At 41.3% G+C, this 25,775-nt stretch overlaps 1 protein-coding gene across 2 annotated transcripts; it reads right to left on the reverse strand.

The window, feature by feature from the left end:
• LOC308309010 (inositol polyphosphate 5-phosphatase K-like) lies at positions 1-25,103 on the reverse strand. 2 transcript variants are annotated; one of them, XM_080754466.1, is made up of 13 exons: positions 24,966-25,103; positions 22,375-22,437; positions 16,812-16,916; positions 16,188-16,296; positions 15,867-15,983; positions 15,206-15,381; positions 14,702-14,813; positions 13,634-13,743; positions 8,658-8,907; positions 7,168-7,305; positions 4,643-4,726; positions 3,215-3,319; positions 1-2,691 (listed from the first exon to the last, which is right to left on the reverse strand). In XM_080754466.1, exons 2-13 carry the CDS (start codon positions 22,425-22,427, stop codon positions 2,611-2,613), a joined length of 1,440 nt encoding a protein of 479 aa, XP_080610592.1. In that variant the 5' UTR covers positions 22,428-22,437; positions 24,966-25,103; the 3' UTR covers positions 1-2,610. The 2 variants fall into 2 exon arrangements, with proteins under 2 accessions (XP_080610592.1, XP_080610593.1); XM_080754467.1 differs by having other exon boundaries at positions 22,375-22,432; positions 24,960-25,103.
• Between the last annotated feature and the right edge of the window lie 672 nt (positions 25,104-25,775).

Genomic DNA, 25,775 nt, shown 5'->3' on the forward strand with positions numbered 1-25,775 from the left:
TACAAGGTTTCCATCTGACAGCGTTGATACATACAGGTAATTCCAGCAAGGGGGGGGGGGGGGGTTCAAGGCGCCAGTTCAAGCATGATTATTGATTATTTTGGGGGGTTGCCTGTTCAAATTTCAAATATGATTTTTTTTTTTTGGGGGTGGGGGGGTCCCCAAATCAAATATGATTATTTTGGGAGGCCCCAGTTCAAATATGAAAATTTTTGGGGGTCCTCAGTTCAAATATGATTCATTAGGGGGGTGTCCGTGGCCTGAAAACTTTGAGTACGACTGTTATGGAGGATGAAGCAGAAGTTGAAACATTGATGATAATATAATCGAAAAAGTAATCACCATCTGAAAGGCACTTTACTGAATAATTACCAAAAATATGTGACAGTTCTTTCTGAATACATGTATATATTATAAGACAAACCAACACTATGACAATCACTTAAAGTAACATGTAACCATTTATAATATCAATAAAACAGTGCAATAATATCCTTTATGCTGCAGTGACACAGTTACAGTACAGAAATAGAATACAAATTAAAATGAAACCATACGGTTGTGCGTCAACGGAGAGTGAGCGTTGTGAAAGCAATGGGCAGAAACCTTGTATCTCCATATTTTTTGTTTTGTTTTGTGCTTTTTATATATTAATGCCCTCGCACAAATGTAGCAAAAACAGCAGTTGAGTTCACAACACATCAACTACCGGTAGTAGACTGGCTATTTTAATTACTTGTTTTTAAATATTTTTAAAAAATGATAAGATTTTTGGACATACAAGGTTTCCCACTCAACAGCAATGATTTACAAGCATTATGCTAAAATAAAAAGAATCAACAACAAGAATCAGAAATAAGTGGACTGGCTTCAGAACAGTGTTAATTTTGTTGACAAAAATGATGACTAAAGATTTTCACTGACAAAAACAAAACTAAAACTAGACTAAAATGTTAGGGAAGGCGGAGAGATCCAGTAGAACTAAGACCCAGACTCTTAGATCGGTTATTTTCGGGCTTAAGTGTAAATCAGGCATTACGACGTCATCAAGGCCCGCCAAAATAATTGTTTAGATTTAGTCGACTAAAATCTTGATATTACAACTAAAACATTTCAATGACTAGATGGAATTTTATTCAAAAGACTATGAAAGCACTGGAGCGGTCAAGTGGAAGTCTAGTGGATAGATTTTGGTCTGATGGGTAGATTCAGTCTAGCGTCTGGTTCAGCGGCTCCCAGACCCTTTAGCTGGAGACCCAAAAAGAGAAATTCTATGTCTCCCCCGGGACCCCAAACAGATCTGCTATTCATTTATTTTTCTTAAATATTGTGTACATTGTACATTATTTGTGATAATAATTGGAAATTGTCTACAACTGACGATACAAACCAGATAGACACATGATACTGGCCACAAGTTTTGTACCAATCGTTTAAATATTAGACCTCAAATATCAAACGTTCAAGCATGTTCAATTCACAAGTACTTGCTGTTTACATTTTGGGGAAAAAACAACACTCTTGTAGATGGAGAGTTCCTTCAATGAAGACACCACAGTATAGATGGAGTGTTCCTTCTCATTCAGTAAGACTAGTGAGTCTCACACACACTTACACTTCTCTCTCACACACACTCACACTCACACGCACATTCACGCACACGCACACAAGCATCTAAACAACTTGTTGATTCAGTATTCCTCTAAGCCAAACCAATCCTTACATTATTTTAGTCTGTTGATTAAAAAAGCTCAAACGCTTCAAATTAAACAGTATCTCGAGTAATGTGTTCCAGCTCAGATTTCAATCTAACTTAAAACTCTGCTTCATCTCGGACATTAAAATAAGGTATGGAAAAACAAAACAAAACAAAACAAAAAAACAATCTGATACTGGCCTTGTAGGTTAGTTACTTTTTTCTTTTTATCTGACACAAGCAGACACAAAACGGTGCCCCTATGTGTCTCTGTCTACACAGAGGACATTCTAATTTGCATTGTGTCTCAGTCTCTGTGTCTTAAAGCGGCACAATGTAACATTTTCGTAATGAATAAAATGTAATTTAGTCCAATCTGTGTGGTAGAGTATGTTAATGTAATATAACTTATCGTCGCTGTCGGGCAGAAACCTCGTATCTCCAAGTTTAAAATGTGTTAATTTTTTCGCGAAGTAAAGCACTGCTTCATCACACAAGGCCGTCGCACAAAAGTAGTGAAAACAGCTGATCAACAAGCACACAACGCCTCGCGGTGGGAGGTGTTGTGGCTTGTAGATCAGCTGTTTTCACTAGTTGAAATAATTTTAAAAATGATAAATACAAAACAAACGGTTTTGGACATAGAAGGTTTCCACCCGACAACGACGTTATACAATTGGGGTGGTCGTATTTGGTCTCGGATGCTCTTCTATCGAGGCATTTAGATTGTGTCAAAGGTCATGTCTCACCTAGACACAGGATCTGACACGAATTTTGACCTGATGGTCAATATTCAATGTATCCCCTGAGCAAGCAGGCAGGTTCTCTTAGCTCAATAGTAAAAAAGAATCTGCACTTGCGCAGGAAACCAGGTTCAAATCCGGGGTAGAAGAGGAAAGTTACATAGTGCAGCTTTAACTTCCAGTGGTTTTGTCAAGTCCGTTGATATTTTCAGGAAACAGACCTTCCTCAACAGCCACCTTGGACTCGTGGACCTAAAAAAACAACACAAAAAAAACAGAGATGCATAATGAGTGAAAATACTGGAAAACCCCTTAAATCAGTGGTTTTCAACCTTTTTTCATATCAAGGTCCATTATTTATTCAGCATTTGAGCCACGGACCACCATTTGATGAGATTTTGCATCTCAGACCCAAAAAGTAGGATATTTTGTTATTGTGGGATAGGATTTTGTCCACAATCCCATGCTGTATACTGTAGATGTGGTACCATAGGTCTGATAACAGGTCAATCAAAAATAACAATTCTTCTACACACTGTAATTGTGTAGACATCTTGTAAATGAAGTAATGCAGGTGTTTATCAATAATGTAACTCTTTGGTTACCAACTCTCCATCATTTAGCTGGGGACCGCCTGAAATCCCTCCAAGGACCACTGGTTGAAAACCACTGCCTTAAATGATCAGGAGTTTATCGATTCCAATCTAGATTCCTTCATACTCTAGTGTACCCAGTACCCCGGCAATTTAGATTGGATTCCTACAATAACACTCACCGTGAATGGTTCACCGATTCCGATAATGCACTGCATGGTAGCGCTGTAGTAACACAATACACACTCTCCTCCTCGCACGGGAATCTCCTCCTTACTGACGTACACCTGCAACATAAACACATTTATACACTTGCAACATTTTTCTGCCCAATAGATTTACTTTCACAAACTTTCAACTAATGGTCACATCTATGTTAAGGATAGATATTCTCAATCAAACAGAGCTACAGTAGTTCACCTGGAAGAGCTCTTCATTAACTCATAGGTCACGCCAAACTCTTTGATGTCTCCCTGTGCCCATTGACGCGTTTGACGCGTTGTACAGTAAACTATATTATAGTAGCTACTGTACAAATCTACCGCGGTGACGAAAAACACCCCATTCAACCCCATGAACTCATTCGTAGTTTACGGCCGAGGAGCCCGAAGTTTTTTCTATGTCTTTCACTGCTGGCTTCTCCTACCTGTTAAAGCGGCCGCTAATCCAGTTCCCATCGTGCGTGATCGGACAAATCCTTTTATTTTTTTTTCAATTGATCCATAAGTTCTCCGTCTGTAAAGCTTCCGGTTTACGGTCTCAATGTTAATTGGTCCGCTCAATAATGTGTCCGTGTAGAAACCGATCACGGAGCATTAGTTCCGGCCTATTTTAGTTCCGCTTCGATAAAACATTTTTTTTAAATTAAAGCTTATTAAATCTTCGGGTTTCTCGGGCATGGCAGGGAAGGGGTACAAAGGGGTATTTTTTGGCTGAGGATGAGTTAACATCAGTGTATAGTCAATGGGGTTACTTTATTTGCAACCGCATGAAAACCGGCACATCTTGTCCACATATCTCTGTCACGCTTGACACTGTGGTTCTATGGGTTTGTCTGTGGTTCTATGGGTTTGTCGCTCTGACATCATGCTCTGATGTCACTGTGATGTCAGGGGAACCACTCTTAACAGAATGGGGTTGTCTTTATGCCCATATATGGAGATCGCTGATGTCATCAGGAGTCACACATGCAAATTAATTACGTCCTTGTCCGTTTTATGTCCATATATGGAGATCCCTGTCCCGATATCATCAATGTTAAGCGCATATCTGGGAATGCCCATATTTGGTAATGTTGGGCATATATGGGCATGTTCTGACATCACATTGTTGACTATTATGCAGGGGTCTCCATATATGGGTAACTGGTCCAATATACATCACTGGCCAGATGGCCAAGAATTGGTGCGAGGGCGAGGTCACATGTCGCCCTGAGGCGTCTTACTAGTAGCAACGAAGCAGCAAAAACTCCTTTTAACCAATGAGGAAGCTGCATAAAGGTGACGTCACGAGAATGCTGCTTCTTCATTGGCTAATAGTTCCTCCATAAACTCAAAACAATAACAGTAGTGTGTTGCCCATACTAATTATTATGAACAGACATAGTTTACCTGGATTTGTTGTTCATTGAAGGACACTTCTTGGTCTTTGACCCAGGTGTACGTGATGTAATCTGACACACTACTGAACCCCACCTGAAAAAGACATAATGATCAATTAAAGGAATATTCCACTTTCAAAAAAGTCTTTGGTCATTTCATCGTCTACTCAAGCTGTTGGGAACACCCCGGACACTTTTTAATCAAAAACACCCTTTCTTTTTTCTGGTGACTCTGGATACCCTCTGGATACGTGAGCAGGCCGTGTTTTTTCATTTATTGTGGGCTCGCCTGGAAGGCGAGCACACGTATGTTATCTTCATTATTTATTTCTATACTAGTCAGTATCCTCAAAACTTTGGCGCGCTTCATCTCTTAAACGCTTACACCTTTCAACACCATTCAAATTTTTATGTGTTCAGCTTACTGAGGACAAGTGTGCGTGTATTTTTCTTTTTGAAATGTTTTGTAGTATAATTATAAAAAAATAAAAATGTTTAACTTTAAGCACCCAATGCATTTCCAATGGGTTTAGTGAGGAAAGGGACCCATGTTTATATTAAGGCGCTGTGGCTGCAATATTCACACTTCAGATATGCTATTTATATCAATGCGTTCACACAGGTCTGCTCTCTGATTTGATCCAAATATCTAAGCTGTGTGATGTATAAAACTATAGTTATAGTTAAAACTATAAATAAATGTCCCTCTCCACTCTACTGATTACACAGCTGTGATCAAGAATCAAGTCCGGGCGATGGGATGTAAATCCCATAGCCATATATCCTAGAGCCCGCAGGGACAGTCAGCCATATTAGTGGTTGTTGTTGGTTGTCAGGGAGATATCAAAACCAATGCATTTCCAAGTCAGATCCACAAACACAATAAAAGCCATGCTCCACTCCTCAGTCTGGAGTGGCCACATAGAAGAACGCCTTGGTTATAGACATAGTGGAGGACAGATGTGATCTGGGATTGTTAGCCTACAGTATATGCACTCAATATACTCCACTACAGTTGGATTCCATTTGACAGTTGCTGGTTCCCAAACACAGAATCAAAAATGTAGATCTAGAACACATAGAATATGTACAGTACAGTAAGGTTCAGTAGAGTACAGTAAAAGTACAGTAAGGTTCAGTAGAGTACAGTAAAGTACAGTAAGGTACAGAAAGGTACAGTACAGAAAGGTACAGTAGAGTACAGTACAGTAAGGTACAGTAAAGTACAATACAGTACAGTAAGGTACAGTAGAGTACAGTAAAGTACAGTAGAGTACAGTAAGGTACAGTAGAGTACAGTAAAGTACAGTATAGTAAGGTACAGTAGAGTACAGTACAGTAAGGTACAGTACGGCACAGTAGAGTACAGTATAGTACAGTAAGGTACAGTAGAGTACAGTAAAGTACAGTACAGTAAGGTACAGTACAGTAAGGTACAGTAGAGTACAGTAAAGTACAGTAAGGTACAGTACAGTAGAGTAGAGTAAAGTACAGTACAGTAAGGTACAGTAAGTTACAGTAGAGTACAGTAAAGTACAGTAAGGTACAGCAGAGTACAGTAAAGTACAGTACTGTAAGGTACAGTACAGTACAGTAGTGTACAGTAAAGTACAGTAAAGTACAGTAACGTACAGCACAGTAAGGTACAGCAAGATACAGTAGTGTACAGTAAAGTACAGTACAGTAAAGTACAATACAGTACAGTAAGGTACAGTAGAGTACAGTAAAGTACAGTAGAGTACAGTAAGGTACAGTAGAGTACAGTAAAGTACAGTATAGTAAGGTACAGTAGAGTACAGTACAGTAAGTTACAGTACGGCATAGTAGAGTACAGTACAGTATAGTACAGTAAGGTACAGTAGAGTACAGTTAAGTACAGTACAGTAAGGTACAGTACAGTAAGGTACAGTACAGTACAGTAAGGTACAGTAGAGTACAGTAAAGTACAGTACAGTAAGGTACAGTAGAGTACAGTAAAGTACAGTAAGTTACAGTAGAGTACAGTAAAGTACAGTAAGGTAAAGTACAGTAGAGTACAGTAAAGTACAGTAAGTTACAGTACAGTACAGTACAGTACAGTACAGTACAGTAAGGTGCAGTACAGTATAGTAAGGTACAGTACAATACTGTAGGGTACTGTACCTTACAGTACCTTAAAGTATCCTATTTGTTGGGTTGGAATCGAGCCCACACTGTTTCGAAGGAACAGTATTTCTAGTTTTTAATAATGTTTTATTATTATTATTATTATCCTGGGGCGGAGCATTTGCCAAAAAATAGCCGATCTACAAGCTCACAACGCGTCATGTTTGGAGTGAAAAAAAGACTGTATCAACTCGTACGTATATCATAAGTACGTTTTACCAATAGAGGGTTTAAGTGGTACCGGATATGCAGCTTGGCAAATAAAAGGTGAATTGATCGTAGAGCAAAACGGAGGATGATTTCACGATATATTAAAACTCCACAATACGATTATCGTGAGAGGTTTTTTATCACGATAAACGATAATACCGCTTATCGTCCCATCCCTACCGGAAAGAGTCCAATCCAGTCCCAGGCACTAGAGGGGAAAGGCTGCAGAGCAGTGTAGACCACCATGGCATCAATGTCAGCGCTCCAATCCCCCTCTGCTTGGAGACGCACCAGAGGACTGTCAAACATCTTCCTTAACTGTAGGAGAAAGAGGAAAAGGACTAGTGAATACTTTAGTATAGTAGCACTAGTGAATAGTTTAGTAGAGTAGTATAGTAGCACTAGGGAATATAATTAACTCATTCCCTGCGAACCCAAAATATGGCTGTGCGCTAATAATGCCAGGAAATAGTTATATTTTAATGTAATTAACCACCACCAAAACACCACTAGAGAGCGCCATCGTAACACTGAAAAGGCTACCCCTCTGAGTGTGAAGCTTACACAACAGCCGTTTGTCTATGGGTTTTATAATGGAAGCAGACGGCAGTAATCAACGTGGCGGATCTGGACAATCCGTGCCGGATCGTGCACACTGACTTATCGTCTGGGCAAATGGTCGGATGCACACGCCACAAAAAAAAATCGGAATCAAAATCCGACCTACTGAAGCGGCGTTATGGATTGTAGTTTGTATTCAATCAAAACTTTATTTATATAGCACATTTAAAAACGACAATGCCGACCAAAGTGCTTTACAACAGAATAAAAACAGTGGAATCAAAAAACAATACAACCAAAGTACAGACAAATTAACAAACAAGCGAGAAGAAAAATAACAAAGTTAAAAATGTAAAAGCTGTGGTTAAAAGCCAGATTAAAAAAGTGAGTCTTAAGAAGGGACTTAAAAACCTCAATAGACTGGGCAGACCTGACACGAAGAGGAAGGTCGTTCCACAGCCTAGGGGCGGCCACGGCAAAAGCCCCTAGTTATGAGTCGGGCAGTAGCAGTGGGGTTCAATAACGAAAGGCTGATGGCTAGATATAGCTAATGCTAGCATGGAGGGACCCTGCACTTCCGGATACGTCATCATCTCATAAAAGTCTGGCAGAGAACCCCATAGTTAAAAAGAGCAGAATAGTGCAATAAGAACATACAGTAATTCTATTACTTTTTTACAAAACAAAACAAAACAAAATATTACATTTAAATATCCTGTGTTGAACAAACTAAAATATGTCTAAAACCTCAGTAGACTCTCCCTCTCCAAAAGCTATTGAATATGATGGAATATGATTAAGGATTACTGTGATTATGGTAAGCTCACATTTCATATCAGACACACCATAATTCATTAGCCCCCCAAAAAAATATTTTTTGAAAAAAGTTTGAAAACAAATTAATCATTTTTTTTTAATATAAATCGATTTGAATCGTGAGCTTGCCTAGTACATATCGTTACTGCTTCATCATACAAGGCTGTTGCACAAAAGTAGTGAAACATTTTTTCACTAGTTTAGTTCATTTTTAAAATGATAAATACAAAACAAACGGTCTTGGACATACAAGGTTTCCACCCGACAACGACGATATAGCAATAGAATAGTACCTGTATAGTGAAAAGGCTGAGTACAGGTTTGTGGTCGCTGATGCCGTACTCCATGATGCTGGTGTACGTTTCCTGCTTGATCTTCAGAGGAAACGCTTCGTCTTCTTCCTGTTGTCTGGCATTCCTCTGTGCCACCGCCTGCTCTTCACCAGCATCCTTACCAGCCTCACCAGCCTCATCTCCCTGGCTGGCTTTGGGTCTCAGACGCCACAGCACCCTGTCTGTCCACGCAGGCTTACGCTTCTTACCGCTGGGCAACGAGACAGAGGACACACAGATATCGTCTTAGTCGGGTGGGCGATATGGTGATAATTATCGTTGAGACAATACAATGTCTCCACAATATGCCTTTTCAAAGGTATCGTATATATCGTGATACAATTGAGGGAGCCTTGTAAAAAATCCTGTTCAATCGTTAATGCAGAGATTCATTGCAAAATTAATTAAACCTGCATTTTGTCAAAATCCTCAGTTCTCAACTTTAAAATGTCAAGGTCTCCACTTAACTCTGACAGTATACAAATTGGTATACTGTCAGAGTTACATACTTGTAAAGTTCAATTTAGACCTCCCAAAAGGAACCCAGAAAGTCTAGTTTTTGTCAAGTAACTTGAAAAATAACCATAAAAACCAACGTGGAAAAGAATCGTGATAAAATTGTGTATCGTGATACATCTTGGGAAAATATCATGATATCGTATTTTTCCATATCGCCCACCCCTATATTGTCTTAGTCCGGTGGAAACCGCAGGTTCGGATCAGTAGGGCTGTCACGATTTTACATGACGATTAATTGTCACTCAAATAACTGCGATTAACGATTTAATTGTGTTTTTGTCGTTGACAATTACATTTCTGTTTGGCTTGTAGGCTTTGAAGTTGCACATGGTAAATATGACACGTAACCTAAATATACAAAGAAATGAAGGACATATTTCATAACTTTACACTTTGAAAAGAACATTGATAGTGGAAATAGCCAATCTACAAGCTCACAACACATTGCATCCCTTTTTTTAAAGGGATTTTGTTTCTGGGAATGCCCATATATTTATTTTATCCTTTATTCATAATAATATGTATCCATATACATACAATATATGTTATGCCCATACATGGAGATCCCTATCTGAACCGGCCACACAGATATGGGCCATGTCTTGGCCATCTGGCCAGTGATATATATCGATGACATCAGGGATCTTCATATATGGGCATAAAAGGGATTCTGGGGAATACCCATATAGGGACTTTTACATAGGTGATGTCACAGTGACAAGGGAACCAACCCATAGACTGTAAAAATGTGTAGGCCTACTGACTGACTGACTCACTGATACAGAGACAAGCTGCGACATTTCTCATGGTAAACTGCGACCTTTGGTCGCAATAATTGGACCACACTAATGCTTTTTCAGGGTGACCCCTGTAAGGGTTTATTTTACCATAATAATAATAATGACCTGCTCCCCATTGATCATCCCTTGCATAAACCACTGCCCATACACCCTGATTTATAACCATCTGCTACACAGTAGCAGTGTTGATTTCGTCGACTAAAGCTATGACGAAATTTTTTTGTCGACTGCGTTTTTTTCACTGACGAAAACTAAATAAAAACTAAGCTGTGATGACTAAATTTAAGACTAAATATATTGACAATTTCGTCAACAAAATAAAAACTAGACTAAAACGTTAGGAAGGGACTAGTGGAGAAGAGTCATTTTATGTTTGGTTGCTCTCAGGTGTTGCGTGCTGAAAATAGCCGATCTACAAGCTAAGCTTGTAGATCTGCTATTTTCAGCACGCAACCAAGTGTAAAATCAGTCATTAACACAGTCATATGATATTTAGTCGACTAAAATTAGACTAAAACTAAAAAGTTTCAGGTGACTAAATTATGACTAAAATGTAATTATATTTTATTCAAAAGACTATGACTAAAACTAAATCAAAATTTGCTGTCAAAAACAACACTGCACATAGTAGCAACTCACAGACAAATAGGCCCTGTGCATACAGCCATGTCGGAGCGAAATTGGCACCGGTGTTCCATTTAGTGTAGCACAGCTGTTCTAAAAAAAAAAAATCAAGTACCCCCATAACTCTGAGAGTGTACAAATGGAACCTTATGGTTCAATTTGGTTCCATGTGTAAACTCTCAGATTTACACAACCATAAGGGACCGTTTGGAATCGCTTCAAGAAACCATGAGGGTCCCTGGACACATCATTGGTAACACCTGTGAAGGAAGCAATGAAGAGGCTAAATGTCTGTATGATATGGCTGCTGCGTGTAAAGCCTTAGACAATAGTTACTCACTACATGGTTAAAGTGTTAGACAATAGTTACGATGCAAACAAGCTATGTTTTTTTAATACAACATGGTGTTGCCATGTGGGTTAATGCACACAACAAGACAGACTTGATGTTATGCTGAACAAGCTGATGGGAGCGGTGTAAAGCATCGTAAAGCGATGTCCGTTGTGCCCAGTGGTTTAAGCCTTTTGGCTGCCTGCACCAAACACCATGAAAACACTCTGCTTGCACTCAATTTATCAATTTAAAAATGTATCATTCAAAACCCAAATAGGTGCAATAGTCTGAAAACATACAGTACATATTCTTTTTCAAGAGCTGCCTTTAGTTTCTTTGCATACTTCAGAACCTGTATATTATTAATTTCAAATTCCATTCATTCCATTCGACCTTCCATACTTAGTGTAGCACTTGTGGTTACAGTTTAATTACAGAGACAACAGGACATGTATGTCTTGCAATGACTGTTGGAGGCAGAAGCTTGGTTATGTGTAGTGGAACGTAACCAGCTTGGCTAGTTCCACTACGTGACTGCACTTTGATAACAAGATGCCATTAGTTTCAATAGTATATAGCATACTATTTGTAGTACACCGTTTGCTTCAATAGTATACCAGTAGAGGGGTTATGGGAGTAATATAAAGGGAGGCATAACATGGGACACATTAATATGAGGAGGGACATGATGGGTTTTTTGAACTCTTACTTAAAGGCAAACCATGTCCTGAAGGACCTGTGGAGTCGAACAGAGGCAAACGTTCAATAAATACAAACAGCTGACGAAAAGGACAACACACCACAGTGAGTCTGCGGTTCAAAATTCAACAGGGAGTTTGCAGATGGGGAGCGCAGATGATAACTAAGTATAAAGGGATTAAGACAGTGGTTAAAGCAGCACTATGTCACTTTTTAACAACTATATAGTGTATTATGTCACAAAAAATTATAAAGTTACATGTTTAAGCAATAACAATCATCATTCCATATACTGTATGTATAGACTCAGGGGAGTCCCTGCTAGGGACTTGACTGTATTACTATGTACTGTATTCACCTTATTCCTGGCCCCGCCCCCGGCTTTCTGTTCATATCCTGAAAGAGGCTGAAAAACATCATTGGGTTTCCTGTGTCCTTGCATTAAAGGGGCAGTAGTTGGCATTCTGGGCTCTGAATGAACATGTGTGGCCATGTCTGCTTATAATAAGCAATTTGTGTCTTAAATGTGTAGTTGCTTATTGGGCTTACTTTCTAATATTTTTTAAACCAGTGGTTCCCAAATCTTTTCATATCAAGGACCCCAGATTAACATATTTGACCCCCATCTGAAAATATGTGGTGTCAGGGACCTCCACACAGATTTGTGTTTCAAAAATATTCAAAATATTTTAGTTTTTATTTCCTCAATATTTTTTAAATAGCAAATATAAAAGCTCACAATGTGTCGCAATGTGAGACATTGTGAGCTTGTAAATGTAAAGTAGGAAAACTGAGCCTAGTTAATTCTATTGGGCTTATTTTTCATAAACCTGGCCGCTTGTTTCTTTAGCAAAATCTGGCAACAGACGATTCCCTGTCGCGTGATTATGGATCCCACTGGGAAAGATGGATAACCACGCCCCGGACTCATTTTTGAAGCTTGTGATTGGCTGAACCGGATGTAGGGAGCGCTCCATTGTAGTCACTTGGACCGTGGCAGAGGTGCACCAAAACCTAAACCTATCCTTAACCCTAACCCTAACCCTAACTCTAACCCTAACCCTAACTCTAACCCTAACCTCAGTAAAACTAACGCTGGTAAATGCTAACCTGGTGAAATGCTAACCTGCCGACTCTGGTGAGTAGCTAACCTGCCGACGCTGGTGAAAACGAGCGCTATATACTGTTTCCATCTGTCTTCTCCAGTGGGATCCATAATCAGGCTTTCCTGTCACTTCCTTACTTGGGATCTCTTGTTCTTAGACTTGGGAGGAAGTGAAAAGATGTTTTTGAAGCAGCACACAGAGAAAAACTCTCTAGCGCTCTCTCTGTAAAAGGCAATGGCTGCCTCCCTAGAGAGGGCCAGGAATAAGGTGAATAGGGGAGTAGACAATGGGTTTCATCCTCGCATTTGCCAAGAAGCAAAGGCAGAACTGCCAGTCAAACCAAAGACTGGCCAATCAATCACATTGTGTCCTCGCCAGAAATGCTTGCAGAGGCTCTTGGGTAATTAAGTCAAAGACGTTGGCTGCCATGTTATTTGTGTGGCCACTGATACCCCTAAATACATAGTGCTGCTTTAAGAATAAGTGTTTGGAAGGTGTGGTGTACTCATAATACATGCTACCCGCTGTTGTAGGTATATGTGTGGTAGGCTGGGTTACAGCTATAATATATCGTCGTTGTCTGGTGGAAACCTTGTATGTCCAAAACCGCTTTTGGTTTTGTATTTATCATTTTAAAAATGATTTAAACTAGTGAAAACAGCCGATCTACAAGCACACAACGCCTCACACCGCGAGGCGTTGTGTGCTTGTAGATCTGCTGTTTTCACTACCTCTGTGCGACGGCCTTGTATGATGAATCAGGGCTTTGCTTTGCGAAAAAAATCGACACATTTGAAACTTGGAGATACGAGGTTTCTGCCCGACAGTGACGATCTGTATTGTGGGCAGGGTTACCTGCTGTCATAGGTGTCAGAGTTGAGGTCAAACTTGTACGTCGGCTGGAAGTCCAGAGGACCTTCTGAAAACTGCTGGATGACTGGTTCCTTCTGCTTCATCATGGTCAGCTGACAACAACAACAACAGGAATGCATACTGTACATACAGTAACAGCAACAATAACAACAACATTAGATGAATAAACATCTGGATGATTGCTTCCTTGTGTTGCATCATGGTCAGCTGACAACAACACCATAGAAAGGACAGTTCATGTCTTGGCACAAAGGCCACAAAACTTAGGCTACGTGAAAATGTGCCATTTTTGACAACTCACGATAATTGGTTGTGTGACACATCATTGCATTTTTGGGATTTGTGACACATCACATAATTATTTGGATTTGGTGATTCAGAACATTTGGAGAAGAGACATGTTGACGTTTGGTCCATATTTTAACCCTTCTTCTTTTACCTATTGTGGACAGCAGGTCATTATGGGTCAACATTCTGCTATAACAGTTTCTGGGCTATTTCGCGGCCCTCATAACTATAGTTCGGGCCACTTCGCGGCCCTCACAGCTATGTCTTCTAGTGCAGGCCTGCTTGATGTGCCCAATATGACATATAAAAAATATGGTGAAGCAGCGTTCTGTTTCTACGGACCGACAGCTTGGAATAAACTCCCACTACACCTAAGACAGGCAGCCTCTGTGGAAAGCTTTAAAGCACAGCTCAAGACCTATTTCTTTACTCTTGCTTTTAGCTGAATTTTAAAATTCTGTGTTGCTACAGAAGTCCGCACTGTTCTTAAAATGTTTTATATGTTCTTCAATATTTTATGTTTTTATTTTTCTCTGCTGTATTGAAATCATTTGTGCTTCATTTTCTGCTCTGTGAAGCGCTTTGAGCTGCATTTCATGTCATGAAAGGTGCTATACAAATAACATTTTATTATTATTATTATGTCGCCGACGTCCGAGCCTTTATTTGTGCCTGATTCCATGACGACACATTGAGGTCAGACAACATATTCCATGATAATAAGAATAATACTAATACTAATACTACTAATAATAATCTAACCTGGTCTTTGCTCCAAAGCAGGTTGTAGGTGTGGTTGTTGAGACAGGAGCGAACAAAGTGCATCCCATGATCCTGGATACGGAAGTTTAGATCTCCAAACCAGAACACCAACCTGGTGCAGGAGAGACAGATGAGAGAGGAGAGGAGAGGAGAGGAGAGGAGAGGAGAGGAGAGGAGAGGAGAGGGGAGGGGAGGGGAAGGGAGGGGAGGGGAAGGGAGGGGAGGGGAGGAAGAGAGAGTGAGAGGATGGAGAGAGGAGGAAATAGGAGGAAAGAGAGGAGGATGGAGGGAAGATGAAGTTTGGATGACAGAAAGGGGTTGTAAAAAGGAAGTGGTGACAACATTAACGTAAACACCCCCTTGAACCTAAACAATAAAACCACTGATCCACGAGCGTGTGTTTGTGTGTGTGTGTGTGTGTGTGTGTGTGTGTGTGTGTGTGTGTGTGTGCGCGTGCGTGTGTGTGTGTGTGTATTGCGTGCCTGTGCATGCATGGGGGCTAACCTGTGGTCCAGTATACTGGGAGCTTTGACACTCTCGTAGGTGTGTGTGTCCAGGATGTGTTCAAACTCGTCGACACGCTCTGAGGCGTAGTGCATGTGAGCCGCCAGGTGACAGTTCAGGAAACACATCATGTGACCATATATAGACAGCCGGATGGACACGCCCCCTTTATTGCCCTGAGGAAGAAGAGAAAAAAAAGTCATTCCAATAAATACACAACGTGATCCATTCACTCATTCTCTGACGAGTTCTGTGTTTTGACGCTGGATGGCGCTGTTCGCTAGCCTATGGGTCACCAAATATTTTCCGATTCTACTGGACGTCACCTGACGCGTCGATGATGTAACCGGAACTTAAAAATGTATGTATGGGAGAGGGGCTGGGCGCAAGGTTGACGCAAAAGCCCATATCTTTGGAGTGGATTGTCGAGAGTGAACATAAGATTATTTTCAGATTCAAGAAGACCTGTGGGCTCTTCCAGTGGCGTAGTGCAGGGTGATTTAGGGAAGGGAGAAGAGTATGTGACATTTGAAGGAGAGTGTTGTGTGTGCGTGTGTGTGTGTGTGTGTGTTTGTGTTTGTATGCGTGCGTGTGTGTTTGTGTGCGTGCGTGCGTGCGTGCCTGCGTGCGTGCGTGCATGCGTGCGTACAGTACATCTCACCCAGTAACCAAAAAGACCAGTGCGTGTGTACTTGGCCTGGATATCTCTGACGAACGGAACGTGTTCCAGTTTGCAGAAGAACAGCAGCAACAGTCCCTGCATTCTGATGGAGGACACCTGTGTGCGTGCGAGAGAGAGAGCATTTTTATACAACTTTTTTTTTCTTATATGTCGTTAGATGTATGTAGCACAATCGGCAGGTACCTCCAAGTCCCAACAAAACGTCACTGCATGTACTGTACCTGTATGAGTCAGTGACAAACACAACATATTGAATCTTGGATCAAAGCAGTCATGAATGGTGTGCGTGTGTGCACATACCTTGAAGTATCCCCTTGCTGCTAAGTTTGATATGAACATCAGACTCCAGGCGTCGTCGAACGCCATGTCCGACATGAACCGTATAGGGCCTGAATACACCTCCTGTAGACTGAAAACATGCACATGCACACACACGCACCCGCGCACACACACACACACACAGATTAAAGCTAAATAAAAAGCTACAACTGAAACATTTTTGTTAGGCCAAGTTCTAATAAATATACTGTATGATTTTGAAAGAGTGTGAAAATATAGTTTAACTCCAGCAAGCCCTCAGAGGACTGGGGGAGAGTTTTTTTTTAGCTTTACCAAATCTGGTATTGCATGTTTAGTTTGGGTCGGTTGGGGTTCACTACACGAACAAGCAAAAAGGGTTTCGACCAATGGGATCGACTCACAGGCTTGCACACTTGATGGTAGTGATTTGACTAGACACATAAAGCATCAAAAGTAGCAGATCTACAACCTTGAAACGCGTCACAAAGAGGCGCCTTTGAGTTTGGCAATCTGCTACTTTTGCCGTTTTTGTTTTGTTTTGGTTTTTATCCCGAAAAGTAACTGTTGTGGACATAATGAGGTTTCCATCCTGACAATGGCATACTGTAAATGAAACCAACCTACCCAATGACATAAATGTCAGGCTTCTTGGGGGAGTTCAGGTGCAGAAGAGAGCTGATGTCATCTGGAGGATCAGCCGACGCTACGTTCCACGTGACCATGTGTAACCTGCAGCCAATAACAATGTGTTACATTAAGACATGTGGCCATGTGTAACCTGTTGTAGACGATGACAATATGTTACATTAAAAAACATGACCATGTGTAACCTGTAGTAGACAAAGTGTTACATTAAAACCTGTTACCATGTAACATGTACAAAATGACAATGTTACATGAAAACATGTGACCAAATGCAACCTGTAGACAATGGCAATGTGTTACATGAAAGCATGTTACCCTGTGTAACCTGTAGACCAGGGGTCTTCAACAGGGGGTCCGGGACCCCCAGGGCGTTTACCTACTTACCTTCATGTGTGAACACATCTGAAACATCTCCTGATGCATGCTACATGTGTGAAACATCGGACAATGCCCCGACCTAATTCCCTGTGTGTGTGTGTGTGTGTGTGTGTGTGTGTGTGTGTGTGTGTGTGTGTGTGTGTCTGTGTGTGTGTGTGTGTAGCCTGCCCTGGTCGCTTCTTTTGGGATTGTTTTAGTAGACCTGGTTGCTTGTTTCTCTTGCAAGATCTGGTAAAACTGGTGAATGGCTAGGCACTGCAGGTGCAGGTAGCAGATGGGGGAGACGGGACGTGGAGTGCGAGGAAGAGATTTTTTTTTTTAATATGGATTGTTTAATGGCAACGCCGATCAACAAGCCTTTCCGCGGGACCCTACTGCAGTTAAGAGTATCATTGAAATCTCTCTGCAACACTTAGAGACGTTATATTTGTTCGAGACCAGAGAGTGGTACAAACTTGTTTTTTTTAACTTTTATCCCACGATTTTGTAACCCATTTTTTTCACCCAGTGCCTGCCAACTGCTTAAGCTATGTAATCCTGGGCTCTGCTCTCCCTCTGCCGCGCCTGGGGAGACAACGGACTGACCTCATGCTTCCTTCTATGCATGAGTAGTCCAAGATGTTTCTTTTCACCTGACAGGGGGGATTTCCCCGGTTTGGACGTAGCGCGTGGAAGGAACACGTTATTCCAACCGGTTCCTTTCCCCTCCATCAGGCGCCCCGGCTGGCCAGGGAGAGGCATAATAGATACCAGGATTACTGCATGTTTTTGTGAGGGTACCTACCCTAGGAGACACGGGGAGAACATGCAAACTCCACACAGAAAGGCCCTTTCGCAAACTCCACCTAGGGTGTGGGCGCTGATGACGTGGAGGAGAGAACACGCCCCCAGCACCCACAGCGTCCCCCGGCGGGAATCAAACCCAGGACCTTCTAGCTGTGAGGCAGGCCCCAGGTACGAACTTCTGAATGGGAGAATGTATTGACTCAATTGACCCTGGATACCCTGTCGTTCCTCCCAAATAAAAAGTTAAAGTGGGTTTCAAAAGGGGCTAGGGTACACCCAGGTAGAGGGGAGGGGAGAGAAAAACCAAAGAATCACACACACACACACACAACCAAGTAACCAACCAATCCCTCTCCGGACCTCCAAAGTAGATTTTGGCAAGTCACAACATCTAGTGCAGATTTCCGGTCCGGTTAGTTAAACCGGTCCAGTTATTTAAACCAGACCTCAAAGAAAACCTCTGGCACCGGAAGTAGTATATGGACCGGCCTTAAGTCGGCTAGGGGCAAACAAAAACTATACTAAATAAAACATTTCAGACTAAAATAAAAACTAAATTGAATTGGATTCACGAGACTGACTGAAACCAAATTCAAAATGAACACTGGTCTCTCCACCTGAGTGCGTCCCTCTTGGGCTTGACGGCCTTCTTGCCGCAGAGCAGGAACGCGTTGTCCAGGGTCTTGGACACCTTGTGGTGCAGCTGGTCTCTGGGGTCCAGGTCGTCCACGCAGGTCATCAGCTGGTTCAGACGCTGGCACAGCGCCAGCCGGCTGCCCGTTGAGCTGGCGTCGCTCAGCAGGCTCTCCATGCTCTGGGAGCGAAAGCGATCCAGCGCCCCGTACGGGCGACGCGTCTCTTCCATCATGGTGGACTCGAGACAACGTGGTCGGCTAGCCTGTAGAGGTCCGGACTGTCACAATTAGGGATGGGACGATATGAAAATGTCATATCACGATTATCGTGACAAAAGAAATGGCGATTTACGATATTATCGCGATAATCAAAATCCATTATATCCTGGGGCGGAGCATTTGCCAAAAAATAGCAGATCTACAAGCTCACAACGTGTCGCGTAGATCGGCTATTTTTTGGCAAATACATTTCATAGAGAGTGAAAAAAAGACGGTATCAAGTACGTATATTATAAGTATCTTTTACCAATTATAGAGGATTAAATGGTACCGGATATGCAGCTCAGCAAATAAATGGTGAATTGACCCCAGTGCATGACGGAGGACCATATCACGATAAATTAAATCTCCACGATACGATTATCGTGAGTGTGTTTTATCACGATAAACGATGATATCGCTTACTGTCCCATCCCTAGTCACAATTATCACTTATAACATACTCGCCTAATAGCATACATGAACATTTCTGTGCTAGATTTTTCTTTTTATATACATTTTCAAACATTTACAAAAATAGTGGCAGATCTGCAAGCTCCACTATTCAGGTTTTTTATATATAAAGTAAAAAAAGGTTAACTGCCCTATGCACCTTTTGTTTACAAAGCCTAAAAGCCAAACATAAATGTACATGTGTATTTATATGCTCCAAAGACAGAAACACAATTAAATCGCTAATCGCAATTAATCGTCGCATAAAATGTCATAATTGTGACGGCTTTAGTAGAGGTCCGGACTGAGCTCTGTAACTAGGCGGTAGGCCGATTATGGATTATTTTGCTGGTATGGTTACAGTGAGAGAAATAATCACGGTTTCACGATTATTACATGATCATTACGCATAAAAAGAAATAATTCTACAAAACTATGAAATATAAAAATCTTAAGATCATTTGTAAAGTTGAGATCTTAGTCGTTTTTTCCACTCAAAATGAATTTGTTGGCTTTTTTTTAAGTTGCTGCCTTACAAAACACAAGTAATATAGTAAGTAGCAGCCTAATAACATAATAGCCAAATAATACATGCAAAGATTTTACAAAATAAACATTTTCAGCTCCACACAATTATACTGAGCTATCAACAATTAAACGATTGTGACATTTCAAATTCACGGTTAACATTAAAACCGGTCAACAGTCCTATCTCTACTCATTAACTCACTTCAAGGGGAAAGGCGCGCTCAACTCTTAAGAGTCTTGAGGTTTAAACTGGTCTGCAGATTGTTGACGGTATAATACACAATGAAAGGAACATCCGCATCGCTTTCTGGAGACGTTTTTAGGAGTCTTTGTTCAATAAAGATCTGGAGCAGCAGCAGCAACAGCGGTTTACAAAAACACGGACGCGTTGTTTCGGTATGTGGCCTTTTTCCTCAGCGTTACTCCTGAGGAAGTCGTCCGGCCAAAGACTGAGCTCCGTCTGTCTGTGAACCGAGGGTGATTCTTCTCCTCAAATGGTCCTTCAAGCAGTGACAAATATGACCTAGTCTTCCATTAGCAGCATCAGTTAATGTATTAGTCAAATACATTTATCCACAAGTAGAGTCAGTGTGGTTGAAGGACGAAGGAGAACGGGCATTTCGCTGGCTGCCAATTCCGTAGAATCCAAGCAAGTGGAGTGACTTCAGGAGGAAAAGTGGCTTTTTTGGGGGCCCCTGAGAGGAATGTTTTAATCTGTCGCCAAGTCTACTTTGTGTGCTAAAAGAAAACCCGAATGAAGCAATAGAAACCGACTAAGTGTTGCGCAACGCTGATTACAGACATTTGGTTGCTGTCGGTGGAAAACGTAGGCTATACGTCCAAACCTTTTTTTAAGTTATTATTTTTAAAACATTTTAAAGGTAGAGACAATATTTTTAGTACATTTCTGCGAAAGCCTTCTATGATGAAAATAGGGTAGGGTGTACATTTTACTGGTAAAAAAATAATTGAAAAGTGGAGATACAAGGTTTCTGCCCGACAACAATGACGTGTAAGAAGAAAATGCTGCTTGCCTGGTACCTCCTGGCTCTTCTACACGCACGCACGCAAGCACGCACACACACACACGCGCGCACACACGCACGCACACACGCACACACACACACACACACACACACACACACACACACACACACACACACACACACACACACACACACACACACACACACACACACACACACACACACACACACACGCAAGTTTGTATTACTGTACTTCAGTACTTGTGAGGACATCAACATTGCAGGACACCAATTTTATGAATGCCATTTATTTAACATTTCTGGGCATTTTTATTTAAGTCTAAAGCCTCTAAAAATGTATATTTTAAACCATAAAACAACAATGTTTTTTTCTTGTGCGGCCAGTGAAAATTGCCAACAATGTCTGTTTCTCACATTACATTCATTTGGTCCCCACAGGTATTGTAATACAACCACAGTTCTCACACACACACACACACACGCACGCACACACGCACAGTTTCCTAAGAGTATTAGCATGTGTTGGGTAAACTAATCCACCTTCCACATTGCTAGCATTGATTTGTAAAGCACCATAGCGTATGTTCTTATAGACACACACACACACACACACACACACAAACCTACAGTCATATGAGACAAAAGCTCCTCACACACTACAGCAATGGTAATTTCATAATATAGACCCATGTTATGTAACTACGTCACACATAACAAGTGGATGGATGTAACTCTGTATCCAGATTTTGCAAGAGGAAATGGACGGCCAGGTCTACGAAAACGAGCCCAAAGCCCATAAGCAACTACACAACCAACTAACAAGACCCAAAAAAACGCAATAATAAGCGGAACAGTGGTACTAAGGCCATGGCTACACGGAGCTGGATATTTCTGAAGCTAGACATTTTTTTGTGCTGTTGGGGCTTGCAGCCACATGAAGCTGGATATTTCGGCCGCAAAGCTGGATATTTTTTAAACCGGATAAATAAGTGGAGAGATTGAAAAATATCCGATTCACTGGATCCGTGTAGATACAGGGAACCCGGATATCTCTGAAGACTTTACTGTGTGTGTGCTTGTTAGGCCAAGATATCTTTGTCGTGTGGACCTAGATATTTTTGTGTGGATGTGGATATCTGAAAAAACAGGATATATGAAATATCCAGCTCCGTGTAGCCATGGCCTAAGCCTGGTCAGAGAGAGGAGTCCTTTCAGAATGCACCGCAGCTCAAGGCAAAGCCAGTCCCTGGAATCCAAACACTGCCCGGTACATTCATAATTAATTAATCAAACTATATTCTTTTTCTGTGGAAACCCTGCTATAGGATACCAGGTAAACAATGAGCCTCGGCCTAAATAAGCTGCTATCTGTAATATGCATCAGACAATTTGACTTGTATTACAATGGCCAGTGTTTGTATTCCAGGGTCAGGCTTTGACTGGAGCTGCGGTGCGTTCCGAAAAGACGCGTCAGAGACGGAGAATATCTGTTCCAACCTTAAGCTGGTGTCTCCATCGTGGAAGTGTGTCTGTTTCTCGTCCTCCTCCATTTCTCCTCACCTGAAACACAAGTTAAAAATTAATGTGGGCATTTAGCAGACGCTGCAGCTGGGCAGGCTAAGACAGCAGTATATACAAAACATATACACCAGGGGTTGACACTAAGGTCTCAGAGGCACTTGGCAAGTATAGGTCATGTTCTACTTGCTCAAAGGTCATGCCCACTTGCCCGAAAAGTAAATCTATTATAAAATGATAAGTAAGATTTTAATTACCGCTCAATTTAACACTTTCTTTACCCCCCTGCGTGCGATAAATGTCATACTGTACCTACATTTTGATCCAAATACCTACATAGCTGTGATTTAATATGACTAAGGGTTCACAACTATTTTATATTTTTAAGTGTGCAACAGTGACAACAGCACTACAGCACATAGGTAAACAGTGCTTTTATTTTACATTCCACAGACCAGAAGACAGAGCGATCTGGCCAATTTCAGGTGTTTAGACAGATATCTGGTGTTGTGTTTATACGGTTGCGTCCCCTCTCAAAAGAGCACTTGCCAGGTCGGGCAACCTGAAAGCTAACTTCACCTGCCCGAAGGTTTTATTTACCTGCTGGGGGCAGGTGGGCAAGCCTTAGTGTCAATGCCTGTACATGTATAAAATAAATAAAGACAGATCACTCAAGCACACCCACCGACCACACCACCTACTTCACTCACACGTAACCACACACACACACACACACACACACACACACACACACACACACACACACACACACACACACACACACACACACACACACACACACACACACACACACACACACACACACACACCAATACATGAGGGGGCTGCCAAAAAAGCCTTCTCACCCTGATTTTTTTCCCGCCGACCTCACGCTAACCGCTTGGTGGGACGGTTCTAGTATTCTTGTATTTGTTTTACTGAGGATAAGATTAGATATAACTTTAGGGTTAAGCATAGCTTTACTGAGGTTAAGCTTAAGGTTATGAATAAGTCTAGGTTTAACCGGTTAGGCATATTTTACAGAGGTTACGTTTAGGATTAGGAATACCAGTCAGAGACCGTTCTACCGTTTAAGCCAGATAGACGCCCAAGGCGACTGGGTTTTAGGGTGAGCATTCTGGTATTCAAACAATTGTCTGTCACTGTGCCTTTTGGGAATGAGGAACAACCTCATAGCAGGATATAAGCCACTCTGAGCCTCTGTCAGAGATGAGTCGTATACAGAGGAAGTGGCATAGGCTCTGAACCGTGAACAACATCAACAGAACACACAGAAAATTGTCTAATCGCAATCATTTGAGATAATCCCGAGTAAACGGTCCATTTGAAACGCTGGTGGTCCCCGGGACCCTAGGTTGAGAAACGCATGCAAACATCAAATTTGATCGAACAAATAAAGTTAATAAAGTTAATAAAGCACTATATAAATCCAAGCTATTATTATTATTATTAAACAGCCTATCAGCTGTCAGGTGGAAACCTGTATACTAAACTGTTACTTTCTAGGACATGTTTTCATTGGTTCAATATTCATTTAAAAATCACACCCGTGTGAACTGAGCGGTGGTCGTGGAGGCTGCGCAACAGCATATATATACAGTATATATATATATATATATATATAATATTTAAAAAATATATTTAAAATAGTAATAATAATAAAATAAAAAAATATGGGGGGGGGGGTGCTTGAGAGAGAGAGAGAGAGAGAGAGAGAGAGAGAGAGAGAGAGCCATCCATGCATGCCACTCAGGGCAGACTAGACTCAACAGCACCTCTCTGGTCACCCAGGGGTACTTAGGCTACATACAGACACACACACATACACGGATACATACACGGATACACACACGGCCACGCTATGGAGACGGTGTGACCACCGCTCAAAAAGACACACACACACACACACACACACACACACATATTATGATGTTGCTAGTTTGCTACTTTGTATGACACTGTAGTAATTTAACTTTTAGAATGCATTGACATATGGAATGGAGATACAAGGTTTCTGCAGTGAAAATACTAGTAGCTACGGTACTACTACTACTAGATAGATAGATACCTTTATTATCCCAAGGGGGAAATTCAGTTGTCCCGTTGTAGCACAGCAGTATACAGTTATTTACAGTTACAGAGAAGTAGGAAAAGATAGATAAGAGTAAAAAACAAGAGCAGTACAGTACCAATAAAGAGAAGTTGCATCGATAGAGGGGGCGAATAATATATAAGTATATTAGCTCTGGTCCATCGCTTCACCTCCCGCATTGCTCCCGGTGAAGCAATGCGGGAGGTGAAGCGATGGACCAGAGCTATAAGTATATATACATAAAGTGTCTTACAAAAAAGAGACCAAAGCAGTCAATGCTAGTTAGTGCATGCAACAACTACTACTAATAATAATAATAATAGCCTAATAATAATAATGCTGTCTACACATTGAATATTGACAAGTCTATTATGATCACAGACATGGCTTCTACGCACTATTTGTGGATGTAAACACTGCGGCTAGCTACAGACAGTTCAGTATAGCATACACTTACTGTAAACTCTCGCTGTTGTTGATGATGATTATGGAGCTCAGCTAAAAGCTAACGTTAGCCAGCATATTTAGATTACTTTGTTTATTAATTTTAGTTTGTCGTTGTTGTTTTCCTAACGTGTAAACAGTGGACTGAACGTTTCCCTGTCTCTCGGGTTCGCTCCAGTCCAGCGTTGCCAGATCTCACAAGAGAAGCAAGCAAACCAGGGTCTACTATGAAAACAAGCCCAAAATGATTTATAACCTAATAATAATAAGTGGCTAAATTGAAGATAGCAGATCTACAAGCTCAAAACGCGCCACTAAGTCTTGTGAGCTTGTAGATCTGTAGATCAGGGGTCTTCAACAGGGGGTCCGGGACCCCGTCCTCAGAGTTACTAGAGGCTGTCCTCCAAATCTTTGTGTGATAGTATACTTCTTTTTTTTTCTTCCCTTTTTTATATTAACCACTTGAACACTAAGTGTCCATATTTGGAGAACTTTAGCCAAAAATAGCAGATCTACAAGATCTAGATCGGCTATTATCAGCAAAGAGCTTTGTGTAGAGGGGAAAAAGAGCAGACTAAGTACAGAGTGAAAGGTCAAGTTCATAAGTATTGACGGTTCAAGTGGTTAAATATCTGAAAACACAAATTGACATGAATCCATCGTGCTGTCAAACAATGAAACTCTATGGAATCTATGAAAAGGTTGTGGGGGTCCCTGCTTCATCTCTCTCTCAACTAGGGGACCACTGCTGTAGATTGTATGGTGGGGGCCCGGCAAAAATATTTTCAGATGGGCGTCTGCGGACAAAATACTTTTTACATGA

Source organism: Nannobrachium achirus, assembly GCF_963921795.1.
Source record: "Nannobrachium achirus genome assembly, chromosome: 23".
Classification (NCBI taxonomy): domain Eukaryota; kingdom Metazoa; phylum Chordata; class Actinopteri; order Myctophiformes; family Myctophidae; genus Nannobrachium; species Nannobrachium achirus.